Source organism: Sciurus vulgaris, assembly GCF_902686455.1.
Source record: "Sciurus vulgaris genome assembly, chromosome: 11".
Lineage (NCBI taxonomy): Eukaryota > Metazoa > Chordata > Mammalia > Rodentia > Sciuridae > Sciurus > Sciurus vulgaris.
Genome location: NC_136472.1, coordinates 120,476,401 through 120,500,122, shown reverse-complemented (window position 1 = coordinate 120,500,122; position 23,722 = coordinate 120,476,401). Strand labels below are relative to the sequence as shown.

The following is a 23,722-nucleotide window of genomic DNA, read 5'->3' as shown; positions in this document are numbered from 1 at the left end:
TCACTTAGCACCTGTCCTCATCTAGTTCTTCTGACAGAAGTTCAAAAAGGATGCTGAAACTACCAGTGTGCACTGATCTGCAGATCCTTGCAACTCCTTTCTTCCCCTACATATTGCACAAAACAAACAGAGCTCAGGGCTTGGATCAGACCCCTTTTATTGTCTTTTATACAAACAGTTCTTAGTCCAAAAAAAGATGAAAGGGAAGTCCTGGCTTTCCAAGTCAATTGAAGCCATTGAGGCCAAAGGGTTTCAGTGAGCCCCAAGTATCATCGCTGGGAGGAAAGAGGACTCCATCCCTGCTCCTTTTGGCTCACAGCTTTGTTTACCATGAGAGGGTGTTCCATCCCCTGCCCCATGGAACTCTCAGTGTTTTCATTGCCTCATCAAAGGTCATCTTGGCTCCTAGAGAGTGAATGAGAGAAAGAGAGAGCAAGAACGAGAGCAAGAGAGAGAGAGCCGTGGGGACTGACTGTTTTGGTAAGCCCTGGGCCAGGGCAAACAAGCCACAGTAATGGATCAGCTTTTCACTTAATCCAGTTCTAGGGGGTACCCACAGACTCGTATATGTCATCTTGCTCTCATCCCTTATCATTTCTTCTAAAGGACTCCTCCCTTCCCCCTCACTCATTCCCTTCCTTTCAATCTTCTCTGCAAGCCCTTTCCTGTCTTCCTATTTTCAGTCACCAATTGGCCACCCTCCCTATCCCTGTGCATCATTTCTATGTGACCTCTGGCCCCTACCTCTCGACGTTTCTGTCCTGGCCTCTGGTTCTGGCTTTGGCTTCGGCTCCGGCTCCTGCTCCGTCCAGGACCCCGGGAGCCCCGAGAGCTGCCAGAGCCCCTGGAAGAATTGCTGCCAGCAGTGGAACAGTTGCTGGTGCCCTGGCCACGGGACAGGAAGCTTGGTCTGCCATATGGGAGCCAGGCCTCTTCTGCAGCACAACAGAGAAGGGCAGCTGGACACAGGCAGATGACAAAACATTGCCACTCACTCACTTGTCACCCAACTACCATCCCAGCTCTGAGATGATAAAGGAGCAGGTATCAGGCTCTGTCATGCAAGAGGCTGAGAAGAAGCAGAGCATGCGGTACATGGTCTTGACATAATAGGGGCTCAGAAACACGTGGGTAACTCCCAAGCAGAGAGAGCCTTAGGGAAGAGAGAACACCTAGAAACCACTCTTCTCTCGTTCTGGGCTTTAGTCCAGGGAAAGGATTTATCTTGCAGACCTCAGGGGATTTTGCTTAGCAAGAGTGAGAGAGACAAGAGGGTCTTTGACATTGAGCAGATCCATGAACCCTACTACCAGCTTCCAGTCCCCTCCCTACTGCCCTGGCCCTCCTTACCATCTGGATGGGGTCCTCGCTGGGCCCCCAGAGGCACCACCTGCACCACTCTCCTCTCCCCACTGTGCTCTCGCTCCAAGGAGGACATGCTGCCTGCTGTTCTCAGCCCCAAGGCCCAGCTTACCTCCTCCTCTGGTGGTGGCAGGGGTGGTGGGGGCAAGTCTGAAGAAGAGACCTATTTTCAGCAGAGTCTCCTGCCTCACCTGACACTGATCTTCCTCCCACGTCTAATCCCTGACACCAGGAGGCTGAAAGTGAAGATTTGGCTCCACCTGCTTCAGTCCCAAGAGCCCATCCTTAGCGTCCTGCCTGTACCCTGCACTGACTGTCGCCATCTCCAAGGGGTAGGATCCCCTCACCCCCAGGACTGTGCTCCCTCCTATAGTGAAGAGCCTTGGATTTCTTCCGGATTCGGGCACTGGGTCCTTGAAGTGGGGGAGTCATCTCCCCAGGCACCTGCCGGGTTCTCCCTGTAGCATTAGGAGATTGGAGAAAGGATAGGTAAAAGAAAGAAATAACTTTTGAAGGGAGCGTAGGGAGGTGGGCATAACTTGAGGGTCTGCAAGCTCACCTGGGGCACTGCTGGTTGTACTTGGGACAGGGCTGGTGCCCAGGTGGTGAGAGGATGTGAGACCAGCACTCAGGCCAGCAGGCCTCCCTTCGTGGCTACTCAGAGTGGGCTGGGACACACTGAGAGGGGAACTTGGCCCAAGGGGCACCCTCCTGCAATGACATGAGGCTTCAGCATTTGCTCACTCCACACCAAATTAGGAGTCTAATATCTGCCAGGCACTGTACTGGACACTCAGCCTTCTACAGATGAATAGGACATGGCCCATCCCCCAGATGGCCTCCTGAGCTTGGGAAGCATGAGGAAGGTCATGTTGGAAATGCTTCAGGAAGCTTGCAGACTCTCTCCAATGAAGAGATAGAAGGGAGTGAGAGACTTTGTAAACCTCCATGCTTTTCCACAAATCACACATCCACCCTGACAAGCCCTGAGACCTCTGTACCCCAGATTCACATACCCATCGACCCCAACAACCACTGAATAGATATGTACTGAAGGCTTGTAATACGTGAAGTACTATAAACCTCCCTACCTGGGCATCTGATGGAGATGGGGAAGATCACTAGGGGGCTGGGGAGGGTCAGGAGGTGAGGGGGTAAGAGTGGCTGTGGACTGCTGTCCATAGGAGGGTGTGGGAGAGGGGTTTTCCCCTTGGGATGGAGCAACCAGGCACCCTCCACCGGAGCTGGGCTCAGTCAGGTGGCTTCTCTCGGGCATTGGTGGGCACCATTCTTCTGACTCTGAGCTGAGGGCAAAGATGCAGGAGAGAAGGGAAGGACCAAGTAGTTCCTATACCTTCCTCTTGCTCTTCCTTTTGCCCCCTCCCTTCCTCTACCAGCATCTCCGCCGGCCTGCCCCAGGAGGCTCTAGGCAGGTCCATTGGTGGGGGGCTGCAGCAGACAGCATCCTTACCTGCCCTCCAGATCCTCCTCAGGCCCCTCGGGACAGCTCAGTTCACAGGAAGGGGGAGGTGGTGGCAGGGTTTCTGGCCAGTTCAGAGAGGGCATCTGCACAGGCTTCCCCAGAAGCTTCACTTTGCCTCCCCTGGCTCCTGAGAAGAGTAGATGGAGACATATCAAAAATGGCAGGAAAGTGCCAAAGATGAGACATATCAGAAGGAAGTACTGGCCTAGGTGTCAGAGAGTTAGGATGGAGGATGTTCTGGACAGGGCTAACATGGGGGTGTTAGGAACTGGGGTCATACCACTATCCCCCTGGCTCCATTCTGGAGGAGCATACTGGCTCCAGGTGCCTGGGTCCCCTGAAGGGTGTTGTGGGAATCCCCCATGGAAGGTCTGCAGCTCCTCCCCTGCTGGGTCAATGGTGCTGTAGACAGGACCCTCGCCAGGGACAGCAGTGCCCCGGGCAGTCTGAGCCAAATATAGGGAGATTCCTGCTTCTGAGAAGGAAAAAGAGGGAAGCCCAGTGGAGGAGAAAAGGGCGGAGACAGAAAATAGAGGACAACAGAAGAATGGAGGGCAAAAGGAGAACCCACCAAATCAACTTCCTCCCCCACTTCAAACCTTACATGCCAAACCAAGGTGAAGGTCAGGGCTGAAAGACACTCCCCTGACTAATCACCCCCTCCCCCACCGCCAGCCCCAGGACTAACCAACCTCAGGAAGACTGGGCCTCCTCAGCTCCCTTCAGTTTGCCCCAGTAGACTAAGCGAAGGGGGCAGGGCTGTGTGTGCCCCTGAGAGAATTAGAACTCCTCACCATTGTAGTATCTGTCCTCTGGATCAGGATTGCTGGGGCAGCAGCTTCCTCTAGGTTCCTGGGCTGATGGGCTTCCGGATGGGTGGGGCCAAGAGTCTGCCAGCCATGGGTAGGGGGCAGGGCCAAGGCCTATGGGTGGCCTGAGGGGGAGCAGGTGAATGTTGAGGATGGAGAGCCGTAAAGAGCTCATCAAAGGTAAAGCAGGTGGCAGTAATTGAGAGTCACAGATAGTAATGGTGTGGTTGGGGATGGGAGCTGGGAGATCCTCAGCTTAGGGAGGCCTGAGAGGAAGGAGTGGGCTCTCAATGAAAGAGATTGTCCTTGGCAGACAGGTTAAGAGAATTACCTGGAACTGGCTCCAGAGAGTCCCTCTGAGTGTGGGAAGGACACTGGAGAAGATGAGGGGGAGAACCAGTGAGAGAAGAACCAGTACTGGGGGTCTGAGCCTCACTGGGGCAGAGAATGCTCACCTGCGGGTGTGTAGGCAAAGGAGGCTTCCGGGCAGGAACCCGTGGGAGAAAGAAGAGGGGCAATGAGGCGAGGGATCAGACGCTCCCGTGTGTTTATTCACTCCTGGACCCTGGTCCCAGTTCTACCATTCAAGCTGTACCCTGGACCAATTTCTGGGGGTGGGACTCGGGTCTCAATTCTTCTAAAGTTCCCCAAGTGGTTCCTTTATGTAGCAAGATCAGAAACCACTGGCCTCAGACTTCAGCATATCTGCAGGGACGCCACTTACTGGGGAATAGCAGAACTCAGGTGGCCTCATTTCATTAGACCCTTCTTGCCATCCAGACCGATTCACAATTTACCTCCTGGCCCTGCCCCCTCCCCTGTCACCACGTGGGCTTTCCTGCTTATTGAGCTGCATAGCCTGCCCTCTTGTCTTAGTGGCAAACCTCACCCCTCCCGCAATTCCAGGTCCTGTTCCCTCGTGGCCCACCCTTTTCCCCCAAATCTCCTAACCAGGCAGTTCCTCGTGCCACCGTGCCCATCCCGAGTGGGTGAGCTTGCGCGGCGACCCCTTCCTCCTGGCCCTGCCCTACTCGCAGAGAGGCTGAGCTCCCCACCACACCCGCCCCTCAGGCCCTCCTGGTTCCCCTTCAGGCTCTGTCCACTCTGAGGCCCAAGCGCGTCCCCCTGGCCCTGCTCTCACCCGTGTAGTGGCTGAGCTCTTTGCGCTGCTTCCGGCGCCGGTAGAGGGCGGCGCAGAGCCCGAGCAGCAGCGCCCCGCAGGCCGCACCGCTGCCTGCGAGGAAGGCAGGGTCCCGCAGCACCCTCGCCAGCCGCTCCGCCAGCCCCGGGCCCACCTCGAGCCCAGGCTCCATTCCCGGCGGGGACGCTGTGGGGGTCAGGGAGGTGAGAGGAGTAGGAGCCCGAAACCCAGGAGCTGGGGAAGGGCCGTTCCTGACCCCACAGGCACTCTAGCACAGGAACCCCACGGCCAACAAAGTTCAGCAGCCCAGCTCTCCCACGCCCACCTCCCGACTCACGCAGCTGCACGAGCACCGGAGCACTGGTCACGCCCACGCCAGCGCTGGTGGCCGCGGCGACCAGGGTATGGTAGAGCAGACCCGGCAGCAGTCCCCGCAGCATCACGGAGCGTGCCCAGCCTGCCGCAGACCGGTTGAGGTGGAAGCGACTGTCATTACCCAGGCACCAGATCTACGGAGACCGAGACTTACTTTAGGGAGTCAGAAATGGAATTCTGGCCCCACGGGGAAACTTGAGACTCTGAATGATAGAGGGAGCTTGGCCAGGCACAATTCAGTCTGAAGACAACACTATGAAACCGCTCTCCTCCCCCCTAATCTCATCACAGCCCCAAAGTCGGCCCTAGGTTCCCTCCACACTGAACCTAACCTAGATTCTCCCCCACCGACTCTCCCCATTCCTCCCATCCAGTCCCTTCTCAAGTCCTGTACCTGGTATTCAGTAATGACCCCATTTTGCTGAGAAGGCAGTGGAGGCTCCCAGGACACAGTGATACTGCTGTTGCCATCACCCCCCAAGGCTACTGCCACTCCCTGGGGGGGACCACTGGGGGCTGGGCCAGGTGGAGCGTGGTGAGAAAGATACAGACAGTCATTGCGAGCTACCCCAATCTTACCCTCCCTGTTCTTATCTTAGAGAACTGAGAGGCACCTCTCCTTCCCACCTATTCACCTTGCCTTGTAAACTTCCACCCTACCCACTCCCTCTCCCCTCTTGTCCATAATCAGTTCTGTGGCCCTACTTACCCTCCTCAGGAATGTTCCTGGTCACAAAAGGGCTTTCAGCCCCCAGCCCCTCCTGGCCTTGGGCTTGCACCTTAATCTGGATTTGGGTCCCTGGTGGGAGTCCTCTTAGCACAGTACTTTGCTGGCTTGGGGTCTGTAGATCCAGCACTGTCCAGCTTCCCCCATTAGGACCTGCTACTCTCCAGGATACCCGGAAACCTTGCACCAGCTGGACTGGGCCATCCACCTATAAGAGACAGAACAAGGTGTACCAGAGAGGGCAGCTGGGGCCACACAGGTCCTCCAGGCCCAGCCCCTCCCCTACTCATGCCACCTTCCCCAACCACTCACCTCCCACTCTCCCATACTCATTCTTGGATGCCCTCGTGTTCCCCATCAACATCCCCAACCTTAACCTCATTCCTGTGCTCTACTCACAGTCCAGGACACCTGCAGAGTTCGGGGCCCAAGGACTATGGGCTCCTGCATTCGCACGGCCACTTCAGCCATTCCCCGCTGGCCTCTCCATGGGTCTTCCACTGGCCTGGTTGGATGGCTATCTGTCAACCAAAGGGCCCACTTAGCAGGGGCCACAATGGACAGGAAGACAAGACTGAGGGTGTGCTTGTATCCTACCTCTATCCTGCCCCACAGACTGTACCACTTATAACACCAGAGCACACCCAGAGTCAGGAGGGGGCTGGTCAGGGGAGTAGTTTGCAGAGATGGGCCCAGGTGTCCAACTCAGTATTCTTCCTGCATAACTACATATGCATCCTGTAAAGACTTCCAAGTTCCTCATCTCAAACACAAAGATCCCTTCTAGTCTTAACAATTGATTGGAAAAAACGCTCAGAAGTAAGGACTACTGAGATGAATGAATACCTATTCCTTCCCTCCCTCCTCTCTGTTTCTCTTTTATATTTTATAAGTAGCACTTAACCACTGAGCGACATCCCCAGCCCTTTTTTATATTTTATTTACAGACAGGGTTTCTCTAAGTTGTTTAGTGCCTCGCTAAGTTGCTGAGGCTAGCTTCGAACTTGTGATCCTTCTGCCTCAGCCTTCTGAGCTGCTGGGATTATAGGTGTGTGCCACCATACCTGGCCCTCTTTGCTCTCTTGTCCCCTTATAAGAGGGAAACATAACCTCTTATTCCAGGCTGGGCCACCAGAATAGACCTGGCATAGCAGGAAAGAGCTCTGAACTGCAACGGTGCCATGGTTTTGGCAGAGAATGCTTTGTAGTGTTCCATGTTACACCCACAAGCCCAGGCATTCTGACTTTACCCTGAGTGCGGACAGGCTCGGAGACAGGGCTGGGTTCACTGAGGCCCCAGGTTCCAACAGCTCGCACCAGAAACAGGTAGATGGTATTGGGCTGCAGACCGCTGATTGTGTGTGTCTCCAGCTGCACACCATCTGCCACTGTCCGCCATGTGTTGCCAGCTGCTTGGCTATACCAAGAATAAGGTGACAGTTTTTTCTAAGCCAGGAACTCCCAACCTGTCTTCTCCCTCTCATTCATTCTCTATGGAATCCTGCTACCTCCTTTCCTTAGGAGAGAGGTCTGTATAATCCCTCCCCACAATAGCAGACCCTAAGGACACAGGGGTTTGCTCTTCAGGTTTGAATTCAAAACTTTCTCCATACCTAAAAGCCTCTATCACGTAAGAGGTGACTGTAGCCCCAGCCTGCGGATTGGGCTTCCAGGTCAGGGTAATGCTGTTCTTGGTGATCTCAGTGACCACTGGCTGAGAGGGAGGGCCTGGAAGGGTACTCAGTTCTGTAGGAGGATCTGGTGATGCTCCCCAATCTTCTGCAGTGGTAGATAATCATTAAGTAGAAGAATGGAAAAAGTATGACCCCAGTGTAGCCTGCCTCTTTCCCAGAGGAGCTGTGGAACTGCGAACCCTGGTGATGGTCGTAGGGTAGCCTAGTGTACTAATCCCTACTCACTTCTGCCTCCCACTTGCACCACTTCTGTCTTCCTCATCCCCACCACCATGGCCATGGCATTTGGAAGATAAAATTAGTCCTGGGATTTGGGGGAGGTACTGACTACCTTGAAGCAGGTTTGGAGAAGGGTGCTGGCAAATCGAGGGCGTGAAAAATAAACTCACCCCGTTTCCTAAGCCAGCTACTCCATGTGGCCTCTCCTATGGAACTCTTGGCCACACAGCTGTAGAAACCCATGTCCACCTCCTGCAGGAGAGGGTAAAGTACTGGCACACTGGGAGTGGAGCAGGGTAAGGTGAGGGGGTGAAGGCAGGTAATAGCAGGATGAAAAATATGCCAGATACTTTAGGAGGTCTGAGAGCAGAGAGGTAGAAACGTGGTTAGAGGCCCAGGAGATACTTACTAGCATTGGGAATGTGGACCAGATAGCCATTCATTCTTAGTTATAAGAGTCCCCTGGGTGGCACTCACCTGCACATTGGTGATGTACAGGGTGCCATTGGCCATTAGGTTGAACTGGTGGTCATTGCCCTGCAGCCACTGTCCATCCTTCTTCCATCGGACACTGGGCTGAGGGTTCCCAGTCACTCTGCACGGCAGCCATACAGAGGAGCCAAGGGTTAGTGTCTGATTGGCTGGTCCCTGGAGAATGATGGGAGGCAGCCCATCCAAGGAGGCTGAGAGGAAGAAATTAGGCATCTGAGGAGTCTAGGGTCAAGCAAATAGCCCCTCTGTAGTCCTCATTCTCTGCCTTTTCACCTTCCCTCACCCCAACCCTCCCACTAATCAGAGAGAACTTTGATAATCATCTGTAGACTCTGCTTGGATGATTCTGTGCTGTTCCAAACTTCAAAGACATAACCCCTCCCAGACATACTGCACAGCATCCAAGAGAAACTAGTCTCTTCAGGCCATGTTTTTCCAGACCATGGGTCCAACCCTCTCTCCATGGGCAAATACCTCCTTTTATCTCCAACAGGGCCTTGGCCAGGATGCTGCCAGCCACACTGACAGCCTGGCATACATAGTAGCCAGCATCCTCACTCTGCACTTCAGTGATGTTGAGCTGGCCTCTTGGAGAGACTGAGAAGCGCCCCGTGGGTTGAAGTGACTGGCTAGGGAAAAGCAGGACCTATGACAGAGTAAGGGACCAAGATGTAGAATGAGCAGGCAGCTAGGCAGGGAGAATTCTCCAGGCCTGTCGATCTCAGAACCCAAAGAATTCCTAAGGTTCTAGTTCGCACTCTGCCCTCAGCCATTGAAATGACCTCAGGCAAAGCAGTTAGGACTTTTCACAAAAAGGAATTTTACATAAAGGAATTTCACTAGAAGATCTTGGGGACAATTTCACACCCCTGTGACTTACTAGCTGGAAAACTCTGAGCAAACTATTAAACTTTTCTGAACTCCATTTTACCCAAATTTGATTCTTAGGGGATAGGAGGTTTAAATAAAGTAATAATATGAAAATCTTCAAAAACCTTATATGATAAATTTTAAATTTTTTCCCTTCTTTCTGGCTTTAACATTTTACTTTAGATAGACACATGGAAAATAAAGAGACAGGCTTGGGTTTAGGCTGTCTCTGACTGAGACCCATCCCCTTTACCATCACCATTGTCATTCTGTGAGAATCTTATTAAAATGCATCAGTCACAGGTGATAGAGAAGATTTAAAAAAAATGTGGCTACAAATTTGGAATAAGGTAGTAAGTAGGTTGCTGGGTTTTCTTGTGGAGTGGTGATAATCAGACTTATTTTATTATACTGACCCTGTTTCCAGTAGCAAAATTCCCACCTTTCCTTTATAGGAAGTTACTTATGTTCAAACTTCAGTGAATGTTCTTGGGTTGTGTGATATGGCATTTGTTTGCTAAGTAGAAAGGGGGTGACAGTTAGCTTCCTCTGGTGGAGAGAGCTATAAATAGGCAAAGCAAATAGTTTTCCACCCTGAGCAGCTTTGGTTCAATTCTTGGTTTCTAGAGCAGTATGTTAGGTCTAAAACCAAGGCCCCAAAGGACCTAAGGGAGCAGGAATCTAATTGGATTTGCCTCATCCCCAGGACATCTTTGTCCCAAAATAGAAAGATTCTCCAAGGAATTATCATCCAGGACTGTTCACTACCACCTAAACATATTACTGTTATAAACAGTAATGTTACTAAACATATTACTGTTTTTTTAAAGTGTCCAAATGTTCCAGTCACTTTATATTCATTATTTTATTTAATGCTCCCAAGTAATTTGCAAGAGTTTCTAGGGGTAGGGTACCAAAGGTAAAACAGAAGCCCCAGAGAAAAGTTTGCAGAATGCAGAGGGAGGAAGGCCCAGAGAAAGAGCTGACAGGCAGCGTTTTGGAGACAGCCACCTACTTGACTTCCTTCTTTCTGCCAGAAGATGGCAGGTGGGGGGTTTCCTTTAGTCTCACACTGGAAAGTCACATTCTCTCCAAGAGCTGCCATCTGGTCGTGGGGTTGGGTCACCAACTGAGGTGGGACTAGGAAGGGGAGTGAGATAAAGGAAAGGGACTTTGTAGTACTAAGAAGGAGCATGAAGGAACAGGAAAGAGAAGCCCAAGCCTTGCTTAAATAGAAGCAGACACCCACCTCCCACTAGAATTTGTTTGACTCTCTTTTCTCTCCTTCCAGAAGTCTCAGGCCACCCACCCACATCTCCCGCTCTTTCTCTCCCATTCCCTGCACTGCGACCCATCCTTCTTCTTCCCTCATATCACCCCACCTGCAGGCAGTCCCAGGTGGAGCCCTCACCGTGAACACTGAGGGAACCAGATGCTTCCACACGGCCCACGCTGTTCTCCGCCACACAGGTGTAAGTCCCCTCATCTTCAGCACTCACTTGCCCAATCCAAAGGCTGTGGTCGCTCCGGATCTCATACCTGCTCCACTCCCCACCCAGGCTGGGTTGGTCACAGCTACAGACCCCTTCTCTCTCCCCCAGGACAGACACCAGGGTCAGGGTACAAAAAGATAAGGCAGTACTCAACAGGAATAGAAGCTGGTACCCACAAGTTGGGATGGTGGGGGGGGGGGGGGCTGGACACAACAGGGGCCACTGTCTCTGAGGAGGAGACTTCTCTGTGCCCTCAAGTGAGAGGGTGTCTGCCTTCCAGTTTGAGCTGTTTGGGTCTCTGCACAGGCAGAAGGGGGCTTCTCACCTGCCTGTGGGCAGTTCCCCATCCTCCTTGCGCCAGTGCAGATGAGGTGGGGGATCCCCCTCCACCTCACATAGGAAATTAACAGGGGCATCAGCCAGGACCACCTGGTTTACTGGTCTTCGCAGGAATGAGGGACGCTCTAAAGAGTGGGAACCAATGATCAGTCAGGGAGTCTGCACAGCTACTTACTTTCTGGGTTACCCACTCCCATAATTCCAAAACTCCCAGTGCCTACCCAGTACCACAAGTTCAGCTGCCCCACTCTCCCGTTCTCCTGCCATGTTGGATGCCACACACACATACATCCCGGCATCACTCTTGAGTGTGTGTGACATCATCAGCTTCCCTCCACGAATCTGCAGGGTAATAATGGTAACTTTGGTCCTTTATAGCCATCAAAGTGTGTGTGTGTGTGTGTGTGTGTGTGTGTGTGTGTGTGTAAAGTGTATCTGGTTCTCACAGCAAGTCCAGGAAGAAGACCAATGAAATTGACCCATGTATCAGATAAGGACTCCCTGGGACATCATGCTCCCACCTCTCTAACCTCTATTTCATCCTACCCTCCTTTTCACTTACTCAATAGCTGACTCTCAGCTTCTGGTTACCTGATGCTCTGATCTAAATCTCCAACCTCATCAATATCAAGAAATTATTCCCAGGCCCCAGAGACTTAGATTTGGGCCTTCCTCCTTTGAGTCTGGTGCCAGACTCATAGCCTGTGGCCCCATCCCTCACCGTAATCCTTCCCTCCTCCTCTTTAAGCCTTGCACTGTCCTTCTTCCAAGTCACCAAAGGTTCTGGGTGGCCCCTGGGGGGCACACATTCCATTACTGCTGGCTCCCCCACTGCCACCACCACGTTTCCAGGAGACTGCCGGAAATCATCACGGAGGACTGAAGAGAGAGGGGTGTCAAGGGAAAAGGGTCAGGAGAATAAACAGTATGATGTGACCTAACTTGGTGAGGATCCAAGTATAGTGTTGTATAGGGGTAGATGGATCACAGCAGACCTGAGCTTTTTTCAGGTTCCAAAATACAAGGCTTGAGTCAGACCCACTTCCTCCTCTGGCCATAATCTCGGCTTTAGAGACCAAAGGAAGATGCTGAATGGGCTGAGCCCCCTGAGGATGACTCTTCGTAGTTTTGCCCGGTGGCCCCCACCGCCCCCCAGGCTCTGGAAACTATCAGTTAACGACAGAATTCTCACCTGCTACTTCAAGAGAGGCGTTTCGACTCGCTGCAACCCCCAGGTAGTTGCGGGCCACACAAGTGTAGATTCCCTCATCCGGTCGAGCGCGGCGCCCATGCACAATTTTCGGAAAGAAGAGGGCGCCGCTGGGCAGCAGTAGGCGGTGCGCGCGCGGGTCCTCGCGTGCTGTGGCCACGCGTGCCCCATTCTTGTACCATTCGATGTTGGGTCTGGGTCGGCCCTCAGCACGACAGGGCAGCGTGGCCGGCTCGCCCCGGGAGACCAGTAGATCAGGTGGCTGCTCCACGATGCGCGGCATAGCGTCCTCTGGCCCAATTCTTGACTCTGGGGAGGCGGCGGTGGGGGCGGGGTGAGCAAAAAGCTCAGATCGGGAATTTGGGAAAGCTACTGAGGCTCCAAAAGGAAAGAGAACCTTTTGGTTGTTTCATTTCCCAAGCTTCAGCTGCTAGAGCAAAGTCCACCCTGCCCACCCTCTTCCTCTGTAGGCTCCAGTATCTCTTTGTTGGCAGACGTTCTTAGACTGGAAAGGAGATGCCTACAGACAGGCAGATCAGTAAAGGAATCAGGACACAAATTCCTGGACCTACTTTCTGGAATTCCTAAAGACTCAGCCTTCTCTCCTGCGAAATTTAGGTGAATAACTGGGCCGTGACTTGGTGTTTATACTACATGTCTAGTCGGCTGGTTTTCACTCACCGGTGCTGGTTCTACTTTTCTAGTGAACACCCAACAGAGCACCACTTGGGTTTTGGTTCTTGACCTCTATATAGTTCCTGACTAGTGAATGGACAGTGTGGATTAACCTGGGATCCCTTATGAAAGGGAAGACATGAATGACATGGCTGGGGCCTGAGACAAGAAGGAAGAAGTTCTTAACCTGGTCTCTATGACACCCCAGATAACCTCCTTTAGTTTTGGGAGTTCTGTGACATCACAGGTATTGAATGCAAATCACAGGTATTAAGTGTCTGTAATGCTCCTTTTTCTAAGCAGTGCTTTCAACAGATTATTTTACTAGATGTAGCAAAGAAAAGCCAAAAAAAAAAAAAAAATTACGCTGCTGGAAAATAAATCCTACAGCCCGTGTTGCCTCGGATGAGTTAGCCGTCAAGTTCTACCCATGCCTCTCACTTGGCCTACAGATTTCTGCCTGTTTTATCTTCTGTCGCACTGTTTGGGATCCAGGAAGAAACCGGGAGCTTGTGAAAATACTCATCTCTTTCTCCGGACCTCGGAAAAGGATTTATAACCTGTTTGGGCCAGTAGGCGCCGCTGCAGTATTGTGTAATCTGACGTCCTTAAATAACCAGAGACTACTAGGCACATCTGTTCAGCGCCTTCCTTCGCCCACGCCCAACCCACCCTGTTCCAAAATCCTCAGGGACCTCTTGCTTCCAGGCTGGGTGTAGGATTAGATTTCACTTCCTGCCCATACTCTTAGACGTTCTAGGGTAAACAAAGCTGAACTGGTTACGCTCTTCTGGTTTTATCCTGGGGACAGTTTATTTAACAGTTGGAGACAAGATCAATTTCTCTCCCACTTGGGGAAGGGAATGATTTTCTCTATCTTCTCCCCTCCACATGGAAATCTCTGCAGCTCATGGGTATTCCACCATCCCATCCTAGTTCCAATTTGGGCACACTTCATGGTGAGCCCAGGAGTAGTTAAAATTCCAGACTTTGACTTCCAAACACTCAGGGCTGGGTTCTCAGACTTTAACACTGCATAACTGTAACAACTTGGACAAATTATTTAACTTCTCTGAGCCATTATCTGTGGTTGGAGTCCCCAACCAGAATGGGTGTAAAGCCCTTGGGGGAAGGGTCAACACAAGGTGATTCAACTATTCCTTAAGGGCTCTTCTTGCCCCACACTCCCTACCTTATCATGGCCTCTACAGTCTCTACCTGGATTGATTCAAGCAGTCCCAAGTATTATTTTTCCTCTTTAAACAACACTCAGGTATGATGAAAGCAGACAGACGTGTTATTGCCAAGATTTTGCTTCATCCTGTTTTTGTGACCATTTGAGGTACCGGTCAACCTCTATAAATTTGTTTCCTCAGCAGCAAAATGTGATTATTAACATCTTTCCTATATAGCTCACTAATTTTTCAAGCTTAAATGTGACCATGTATGGTAAAAACTCTGTAAAAGCCTTACATGAGTGAAGGCGTGACTCTGGGGCATAGTGAGAAGGGTCTCTGTGCTTGAACCCCTGGGAATCCTCTGGAGTCACCATCTTGTAGGATTCTAGCTCATTCCCCATCGTCTTCTTCTCCATTCCTCCCATACATACCACACCCTTCTGCCTGATTCTTTCTCCCTAATTCCTGTAGACACAGCTGCAGGTTCCCTTTCCCTGGAATTTCATCCCTGTCATTCCTTGTCTCTGGAGATTCTTCTACAGCAGCCTAATGAATAGCTAATGGTCATGCTAATGGGGCTCTGGGGCTCCTCCCCAGCACCTGGAGTACTCAACATACAAACACACACATTGCTCAGTTTTCCTTTCTTGCCACCTTCGAGCCCCCTGCGCAGTGGTCACTACTGAACTAGAGAGCGCTAAGGCGGAGGGATAGGGTAGGAAGTACCTGAAAAGAAACACCCGCAAAGGCGTGCCGGAAGGTGGGAGTTCCTGACACTGCCAGCAGGAGGCGCAATGGGGCTTCTCCCCAGGCAGCCCGCAGCCCAATATTGCCGCCTCCCGCTGCGCTTGGGGAGTGAGCTTCGTCCCAGTCATTTATTAATCACCGTAATTAGCGGTAACGACCTCACCGCCGGCACTGCCTGCTCGCCGCAGCTTTGCCGAGACGGGTTGGTTCTGAGTCCTACCACTGAGAGACAAACTTAGTTCTAACTTTCCTTGAAATGATCGCTGTCCTGGTCCCCTGCGTAGCAAATACCGCCAACATTTTGGATTCTTCACTCTGGTCCCGAGTGAATTGTTGGAAAGCTTCGAATCCTGGAGGTAGACCTGATACCTGGGTAGGTCACCGAGTTACCGCCTAGGCTCAAACCCGCAGGTGACTGTGCCCCCTCCTCTGCCCTCCAAGCGGTGGGCCGGTGCTTTTCTTAGCTTGGGACTTGCCCATCACAAGCCACGTTCTCCTCACCTGGAGTGGCGTGGGAGGTAGTTGGGGAAATGGGAAGTAAAGGATTCAGTAGCCATCTCCCCTGAAGCCCTCGCCCTTCCTCGTATACCCCCCACTCAGGTGCTCCAAGTTAACTTTTGGACCCCACTTTCCCCAGAGGTGCTGGAAGGCGCCGCTCAGTCCTGGACTTCGGGACAGGAGCGCTTTAGCCTTCCTCTCCACGCAGTTCTCTCTCCTCACCCCTAGCCCGGTATCCGACGTCCCCACGGGCAGTCTCACCGTTGAGAGAGGGGTCGCTGGGAGGCAGCGAACTGTGGTTGAGCGCTGCCAGCGAGGAGTTGAAGCCGCCGAAGAGCAGCTCACTGGAGTTGGAGATGTCCCCGGCCAGGGAGTCCGCGAACAAGTTCATCTGCAGCAGCGTTTTGAGCAGGTAGCGCAGCATTGCGCGACCCGACTGGGTCTGGGGCTGGGGGCTCGGGGCCCAGCCCCTGGGTCTGAGACCCGTGGGCCGGGAGCCGTAAGCCCCTCCACAGCCTCTGCGCGCTGCCACAGCCACGGTGCCGCTGTCCTGCAGGCGCGCCTGGGTACGGCCGGTGCCTTCGCGTGCCCTCCTCCTTCGCTGGTCCTTCTCTCCACCCCCCCAGTGCCAGAGTCCCCTGGGAGCTGGGCGTGCGGAAAGCAGGTGCCACGCCGATCACGGCGTAATTAAGGGCTTAATCCACCTCCCTCCGCACTGCCACCCCCACCGGACCGCCACTAGCAGGGCAGGAAACCAGAGTCGCAAAGCGCGCGTTGGAGTCCCCGCCCCGCACCCCTAGCTCAGAGTCCTGTTCTGGACGTGGAGAGTTTCCTTTCTCTCTCAAAGCACCCAAGATGAGAAATGAGGCTCCGACTCTTTCCTTCTGCCCAACTTTAAAACAGAAATTTCTCCTGTCCTTTCCTGAACCGCAGGTAAACTGAGGCAAAGTGTAAGCATACGTTCTTTTAGCTTTCAAAACCCTGACTTTCATTTCCTTTCAAGCCTCGGGGCTTAATGATGGTAGCTCTGGAGGCGAGGGTGATTCGGAGCGGAAGTTGGAAGTGGGAAGAAAATGCCAGGATAGATTCACCCTAATTGGTCTGCAGCCGGGAGGCCAGGAAATGGGTGATTCACCTTAGCCTCCTTGGCCCAGGAGTCCTTGCTTCAGACGTCCTAAACCAGGAGTTCCAGCGAGATATTCAGAACACGAATTAAATTGGAGGGAAGGACACAGGGAAACCCAGGCAACTCTCATTTATTTGCATACTCTGTATTACTCTGCTTTGACATGTTTTATTAAATTGCTTTATATCTTTTGAGGAGACTGAAAGGAAACTAAGGCGTCTAGGGCAAAGACAAAGAGCAATATTGTTTCTGTAAAATCAAGTGTAAGAGGAGAGAAAAAGATGGATGCAAAATTCGTGTAAATCTGTTCAAACCTAATATGGGTCATTCTTGGGTGGTGACCCCCACCCATAATCCCATTCTACTTCTGAATTCTTTAATAGCTCTTTTTTCCTAAAGATTTTCCAGTCCCCTCACTCTCACAAACAAATATGCACACTTTTCCTAGACTGGAAATGGCCATGGAGTGTTGGGGAAAGAGAGAGAACAGGACTTCCCATCTGGGGTAGGGTACTGCTGATGAGTGAGTGGCAGCGTTCCAGCTCCGCCATCAGTATCTGTGATAGTGAGACAAACGTGCACTGCCTGGAAGGAGCAGCAATGTGCAATAGTAGACCCGGGGTAAACAAGACCAAGGGCACGCAAGAGAGCCGGGGCCTTGTTAAGGGGTTAGAAGGGGCTTGTCCCAAGACTCCTTCCTCAGTCCACACTCCTCCTGATACAACTTGCAACTAATGTGCGTTTAAGCGTCTTTCCTACTCCTTCGCCGAAGCTCTTGGCGAGACTTAGCGAGACCCCAAGCATAAACCAGATATGGGCGGGGAGAACTCTGGCTGGCAACTCTAGAGCCAGAGCCTTGGGAGCTGTTCTTTCAGCACCTCATCTGCCGGCGCTGAACTAGGGTATGATGCCTCAGGAAGACTCGATCAGAGCAGACCTTGAGGCTGAGACAGGCGTAGGTGGAAGAAGGGCTAGTGGCACATTCTTTCCAAGAAAAAGATAGGGATGTGTCTGTTTCGTGCTCTGAGGTCTTGCTCCAGGGCCAGGCGGCATTCGGGTAGGAGATATGGTAAGAGGTATACTACATTTCCTCAACAGAAACCTGTTCCTTCAGCAATGGCCAACCCAGAACGGGTTCCAATCCTATATTTGCCAATTACAAGACGTCACCACTCTAGACCTGTTTCCCCATCTCTTAAGGAAGATTTCACAGCTTGATCTACTCTGACCCTTCAGATTCACAATACCAGAATCCTTTGCTAGGGCCCCCTGTTGACTGAGGTCACGCGGGTTCCATCACATTAGAACTCCAACCAGGACCGAAGAGAAACTGCATCCTGACATCAGGCCTTGCTCTGAAGCGAAGAAGGCTGGAAACCCTCCCATCATGCAGATCCTGCCCCATTCTAATCCCCTGATTTGCTCCCGACTGGCCTCTCAGCAAACGCAGAGCCCGCTGGCGTCTAGGGGCTTGTCACCCTGTTAGCGGATTTGTTTCCGAAGACGGCGCAGTTAATTGGCCCTTTATGTGGGGATCAGGGCGTATTTGCTCAGGGTTCCCTGAGCGGAGGCAGCAGCTCAGCCCATGGGCACGGCCGCTTTCTAATCCCTGTCATCTGTGTTTGGAAGCTGGACAAATAGTGGAAGTACTATTCTCCTTCCTAAGACCTGCCTGTCCCCATATCTTGTCTCTCTTCTACACTTCACCCCTTCTGCATACTTTCTCATTCCTCTGCCCACTTTTCCTTTTTGTTTCTCTCTGCTCTTTCCTTCTTTCTTTTTCTTACTATCTCTAGAATAGTCTTCTTTTAAATTAACTCAGAACTAAAGCTAAAAAGAGGGTGGAGTACTCAAGGGAGGTGACACAAAGGGTAATGCTTCTCAACCACAGCACAAGTTCCTGCTCTTCACCTCCTTCACCTCCCATGCCAGAGTGTGCCTAGCTCTCCAGGTCTGGCAAAGGGTGGATCCCAGAGTGAGTAAAGGCGGCCCAGTGGAGTCCACACCTACCAGCTCTTCTGCAGCCCTCTCCTTTCCTTCTCCCTTTTTAGTTATGATCCCAGGGCAACCTGAAAACTGGAACTGTAGGCTATTCCCTAAGGCATTTCTGGAAAGGGTTTGTGTCCGACTTGTTTTCTTACTGTCTACTCCCTCCCCTACCCAAAATATTAAGATAGCTCTTTGAATTTTCCTCTTGTTTTGAGGGAGTAGGTAAATGCATCTTTTTCCATTTCCTAACCCGTACAACTTAGGTGGTTACATCACACCTAAAACACTCAGTAGATACTCTGGAATCAGAGAGACCTCATCCAGGGCCAATGCAGTTAGTTTATAATCTCTCACCTTAGGGTGAAGAAAAAGTCAGAGTTGAGTTCAGGGCTGCTCCCTTCTACCACTTTGATAATCTACTTCTTTTCTGAAATTTTACCAATGATACATAACAGTCCAAACTCTAGAAGGGTAAGAAAGAGAACAGGAGTTTTGAGGAAGATTTGGCCGAAAGAAGAGAGAATAGTAAGAGGCAGGGAGGAAGGGAGGTGTTGAATTTGTGAAATTAGAGGATAAGTTTATTCATATAGGGTTATGACCTCTGATGGGAAGAAATTTGTGTGTGTGTGTGTGTGTGAGAGAGAGAGAGAGAGAGAGAAAGAGAGAGAGAGAGAGAGAGAGAGAGAGAAATAAGGATGAGCATTTGTATGAGTGTGAGTGTACTAGGGTGGGGGCCTGAAAGTCAGAAAAAAGCATAAGGCCAGGGGTTAATGAGGTAGAAGTAGAAAAGAAGTATTTCTTTCCCAAGGTATTTGGAACAGGTGGGTTTGCAGAGAACAGGGAGAAGAGGAAAGGAAAGCGATTATGAGTAACACTTAAGTATTAACCTGAAGAGTGTGTTTGTGTGTGTGTGTGTGCGCGTGCATGTGCGCTGCATGTTGGGGGCAAGAATAGCTAACTTCCTTGGCCTAGTGCCAGCACAAAGACCAGAGAATGTGACTGGGAATTTTCAGTGGCCAAGCTGATGCTATATGGGAAGGCTTCTTGGTGGTCCAAAGTCTGCATGCCAGCTGCTTGTGGATGATGCAATTGCCCAGGAGGGCAGTCTGAGGACAGCCTCCCCACCAATCTCACACTGATTACTACCTCTAACTCCCCACAATACACACACACAACACCCAGTCCATTTGCATCCCCCCAGAGCCTATAGCCTCCCTTCACTGTCTCTGCCTGGACCCCTTCCCAGGGTACTAATGTGCATTGAGCATATGTGTGTATATGTGTTTTTTTTTAGTGGGGAGGGGTAAAGAACCCAATATCTACCCTGCTAGACTATGCTTGTGAATGGCTCAGCAGGGCTGCCAGCTTCTGAGTAATGATGCCAGGGGGCTGTGACCCAGCCAGCAGGGGCCAGAGGACTAAAGAGGAGGGGGGATCAGAGAGCAAAGAGCAGGCACCCAGCTGGAAAGCAGACAGCAGGAGCTGCCCCCAGCAGGAACCAGAGTTTGTTGGCTCAACCCAGTACTGCTGAGATAATGAGTCAGGGCCCCCTCCCAGGAGAACCCCTATCCCCACAGGGTTCCACTGGAAGAACCTTTAGGGAGATACTTTGCCACACACCCCACCAAGTCTGGAAATCTGGAGGCAATTGGGCAGAAATGTCCACATCTCAGAACAGATGTAACATAGGCTAGGGATAATAAGCCGGGCCCCTTGCCCAAGAGAACCCCTATCCCCACAGGGTTCCACTGGAAGAGCCTCGGGGAAGACACTTTGCCACACACCCCACCAAGTCTGGATATCTGGAGGCAATTGGGTAGAAATGTCCACATCCCAGAACAGATGTAACATAGGCTAGGGAGAAGAAGAGCTTTCTTGGTTTCGGTTATAAAACTAGGTACAGAGCAAGCACTCCATAAATACATGCTTAGTGAATACAGCTGATTAAATGGTCGATCCTCACAACCGCCCCTCTGGGCCTACTTGCCTTCCTCTCTCTCTCACTCTCTCTCTCTCTCTCCTCTTTTTCCTGCATTAGGATTGCTGGGGCCACGGCAACAAACTGGCTCAAACTGAGTGGCATAAAGCAACAGAAATGTATTCTCTTAATTCTGGAAGCTGGAAGTCTGAAATCCAAGTGTCTGCTGGGCCATGCTCTCTCTGAAGGCTCTAGAGAAGGATCTTTCCTTGTCTCTTACAGTTTCCAGTGTTTGCCAACAATCCTTGGCATTCCTCAGCTTGTAGATGCATCACTTCATCCCCCCCCCCCCCAGTGTTATTAATTAAATCTAGGGCCGTGTGTGTTAGGCAAACCCTGTACCAGTGAGCTACACCCCCAGCCCCATCACTTCAATCTTTCCTCTGTCTTCACACAGCCTCCTGTGGGTCTCTGTTATTTCTTCCTGTAAAGCCACTAGTCATTGGATTAGAGCCGAAATTAATCTATTATGACCCCATCTTAACTAATTATATCTGTCAAAGTCCAAACAAATTCTCTTCCAAATAAGGTATGTTGTAGATTTAACCAAGGGCTTCACACATTCTACTGAGCTACACCACTAGCTTCAAAGTCACATGATGAAGTTCTGGGTGGGCATGAAATTTTTGGAGGGTATACTATTCAACTTAGTACACCTTCTTTTCCTCTTTTCTTCCTCCTTCCCCCTCCATTACTCCTGATATTCTCCTAGAAGCTCTATTTTCTATTCTTAAAATATTTTTATAATTCATGCTCACACAAAAATATTCAAGCAGAGTAAGAGAGCCTAAGTGGTTTCATCTTACAAACCCATTGATGGTTTCACGTGTACCCTTCGAGATTATTAAAAAGCAGAAAAGCACATACAAATAAAAGAACTCTACTTAAGTAAACTGCCCAGTGCTACATAATAAAAGTATGTGCATTTATAATTTTCATAGATATTACCAAATTGCCCTTCAAAATATTGCTATAAATGATAATCTCAATTATCAATAGTGTATGAGAGCTCCTGATTTCACAGCAAGACCAACTATAATAATTTTTTCTAGTCAATAAATTAAATATGCATTTAATTTTGTTATACTCATTTTTATTTCAAGGGAATTTGAGCATTTTTCATATGTTTATTAGTCACTTGTATATTTTTGCATGATTTGTCCTTTTCATATGCTAGGGGAAATTTTATTATTTGTCTCTCATATGTGTGTTGTGATTTTCCCTCAGTTTGTCATTCAACTTTTAACTTTGAAATATTTTGCCTGATTAAAAAAAATAAAGTCAAATCCTATCCGCATAGTATATATATCTTTTGAGGTTTTGTTATGCTTAGAAAGTCCTTCTATTGCCAATATTAAAAGAATAGAATCCTTAGTTTTTTCTAATAATTCTAGGGTTTAATATTTTACACTCAGTCCTTCAATACAACTAGGATTTTTGTATAAATATTAAGGTAAAGATACAGTTTTTCCCTTAAAAAATAAGCAGTTATCCCTATGTTTCCTTCACTGATTTGCAGGGTCACTTTTCTTATATGCAAAATTCCTGTATGACTAGGAATCTCTGTTCTTTAGTTAATCTGTGTGTTATTATTCAGTTATTGCAGTTCTGTAATATATTTTACATCTGATAGTTTCCCTTCATTAATATTAATGTTTAAACTTCCTTTAGCTATTCCCCAAAACATTTTTAGATGGCCTTAAATATCCTTTAATTAAGCTTTGAAAAAATCTTTTTGAGACTTCTATAGAGTTACCTAGTTTTATGGACCAATTTAAGAGATTTGATTTCTTCACAGTACTGATGTTTTCTTTTCAAAGACAATATATTTGTATTTATTCACTCTCTAAATGAGGATTTATTGAACATCTACTTTATTCAAAGCACTCTTAGAAATTAGGCATACATCAGTTACCAAAGTAACTGCCCTTGTGGAACTTACCTTCTAACGGATATGGCAGACAATAAATGAGATAAATCTGTTGAGTATATAGCAAGTTAAATAGTAATGAAAATTATTTAGTAGTGGTGGGAGAAGCTAAGATTTAAATGGGGTTCCAAAAAAAGTCTTCATTGAGAAAATTACATTTGAGTCAAGACCTTAGGTAAGTGAGGGAGTGAGCCACGGTGCTATCTTAAGGAAGAGTCATTCCAGATAGAGGAAAGAACAAGTGCAAAAGCCCTGAGACTGTAGTATAACTAGTCAGTTGGAGGAAAAGGAAGATCTATGTGGGTAGAGTGACTAGGGAGAGAGACATCAACAGTGGAGAGATTGCATAGGTCTTGTGAGACATAACAAGGACTTCAGCAAATTTTTTAATGAGATGAGAGTCATTAGACAGATTTGACCAGAGGACTAATATAATCTGACTTATTTTTAATAGGATTTCTCTGACTGCTGAGAATAGTCTGAGGATGGGGTAAGGGCAGAAGCCAAGAAAATCAGTTGAAAAGTATTTGCAATATATAGATAAATGATGCTGGCAATTAAGACCAGAGTGGTACCAGCAGCGATGAGAAGTATTTGGATAATGGGTATATTTTAAAAACAGAGGCTATGTAGGATACAGTGATACACACCTGTAATCTCAGCAACTCAGAATGCTGAGGCAGGAGGATTGCAAATTTGCCAGCCTCATCAACTTAGCAAGATCCAGTCTTAAGATTTTTAAAAAAATGGTTAGGGATGTAGTCAATGGTAGAGCACCCATGGGGGTTCAATCCCCTGTACTGCAGGAAAAAATAAATAAAGCTAACAAAATTTTACAAAGATAAGAAAACCTAAAGGTATTCTAGATTCAATGGGAAATATTGGGAACTCAGTTTGGGGGACATTAAGTTTGGGATGCCTGTTAGAAATCCCAGAGCAGGGACTGGGCATTGTGGCACACATCTATAGTCCCAGTGACTTAGGAGGCTGAAACACAAGGATTACAAATTTGAGGACAGCCTCAGCAACTTAGCAAAGCCCTGAGCAAACTTAGGGAGACCTTGTCTCAAAACAAAAATAAAAAGGGCTAGGAATGTGACTCGATGGTTAAGCACCCTGAGCTCAATTCCTGATAACCAAAAAGAAAGAATCCCAGTGATGGTGTCAGGTAGGCAGTTGAACAAACTCATCTGAAATTCAGAGGATCACATCTAGGATAGATGTATAAATTTGAGCAGCCTTGTATTGATGCATTAAGACCCAGAAGTAGATAAGATCACCAAGGGAGACAGATAAAAATGAGCAGATTCAAGAACTGGGCCATGGACACTATAACGTTTAGAACTTAGGAAATTGAGGAGGAAGAATAGAGAAGGCTGAGAGGGGA

At 49.6% G+C, this 23,722-nt stretch overlaps 1 protein-coding gene across 3 annotated transcripts; it reads right to left on the bottom strand.

The window, feature by feature from the left end:
- Positions 1 to 269: 269 nt before the first annotated feature.
- Positions 270 to 15,736, bottom strand: LOC306639505 (roundabout homolog 3; the record flags this gene model as incomplete). 3 transcript variants are annotated; one of them, XM_079103153.1, is made up of 28 exons in its annotated part: positions 270 to 405; positions 745 to 959; positions 1,351 to 1,512; positions 1,710 to 1,820; positions 1,922 to 2,073; positions 2,454 to 2,666; positions 2,834 to 2,972; positions 3,126 to 3,320; positions 3,640 to 3,779; positions 3,986 to 4,028; positions 4,110 to 4,133; positions 4,796 to 4,981; positions 5,133 to 5,304; positions 5,565 to 5,686; positions 5,880 to 6,105; positions 6,297 to 6,418; positions 7,148 to 7,314; positions 7,511 to 7,676; positions 7,981 to 8,062; positions 8,288 to 8,493; positions 8,777 to 8,948; positions 10,188 to 10,312; positions 10,584 to 10,711; positions 10,991 to 11,129; positions 11,226 to 11,346; positions 11,726 to 11,883; positions 12,197 to 12,523; positions 15,574 to 15,736. In XM_079103153.1, 28 exons carry the CDS (start codon positions 15,734 to 15,736, stop codon positions 394 to 396), a joined length of 4,188 nt encoding a protein of 1,395 aa, XP_078959279.1. In that variant the 3' UTR covers positions 270 to 393. The 3 variants fall into 3 exon arrangements, with proteins under 3 accessions (XP_078959279.1, XP_078959277.1, XP_078959278.1); XM_079103151.1 differs by lacking the exon at positions 270 to 405 and having other exon boundaries at positions 616 to 959; XM_079103152.1 differs by lacking the exon at positions 270 to 405 and having other exon boundaries at positions 616 to 935.
- Positions 15,737 to 23,722: the final 7,986 nt, after the last annotated feature.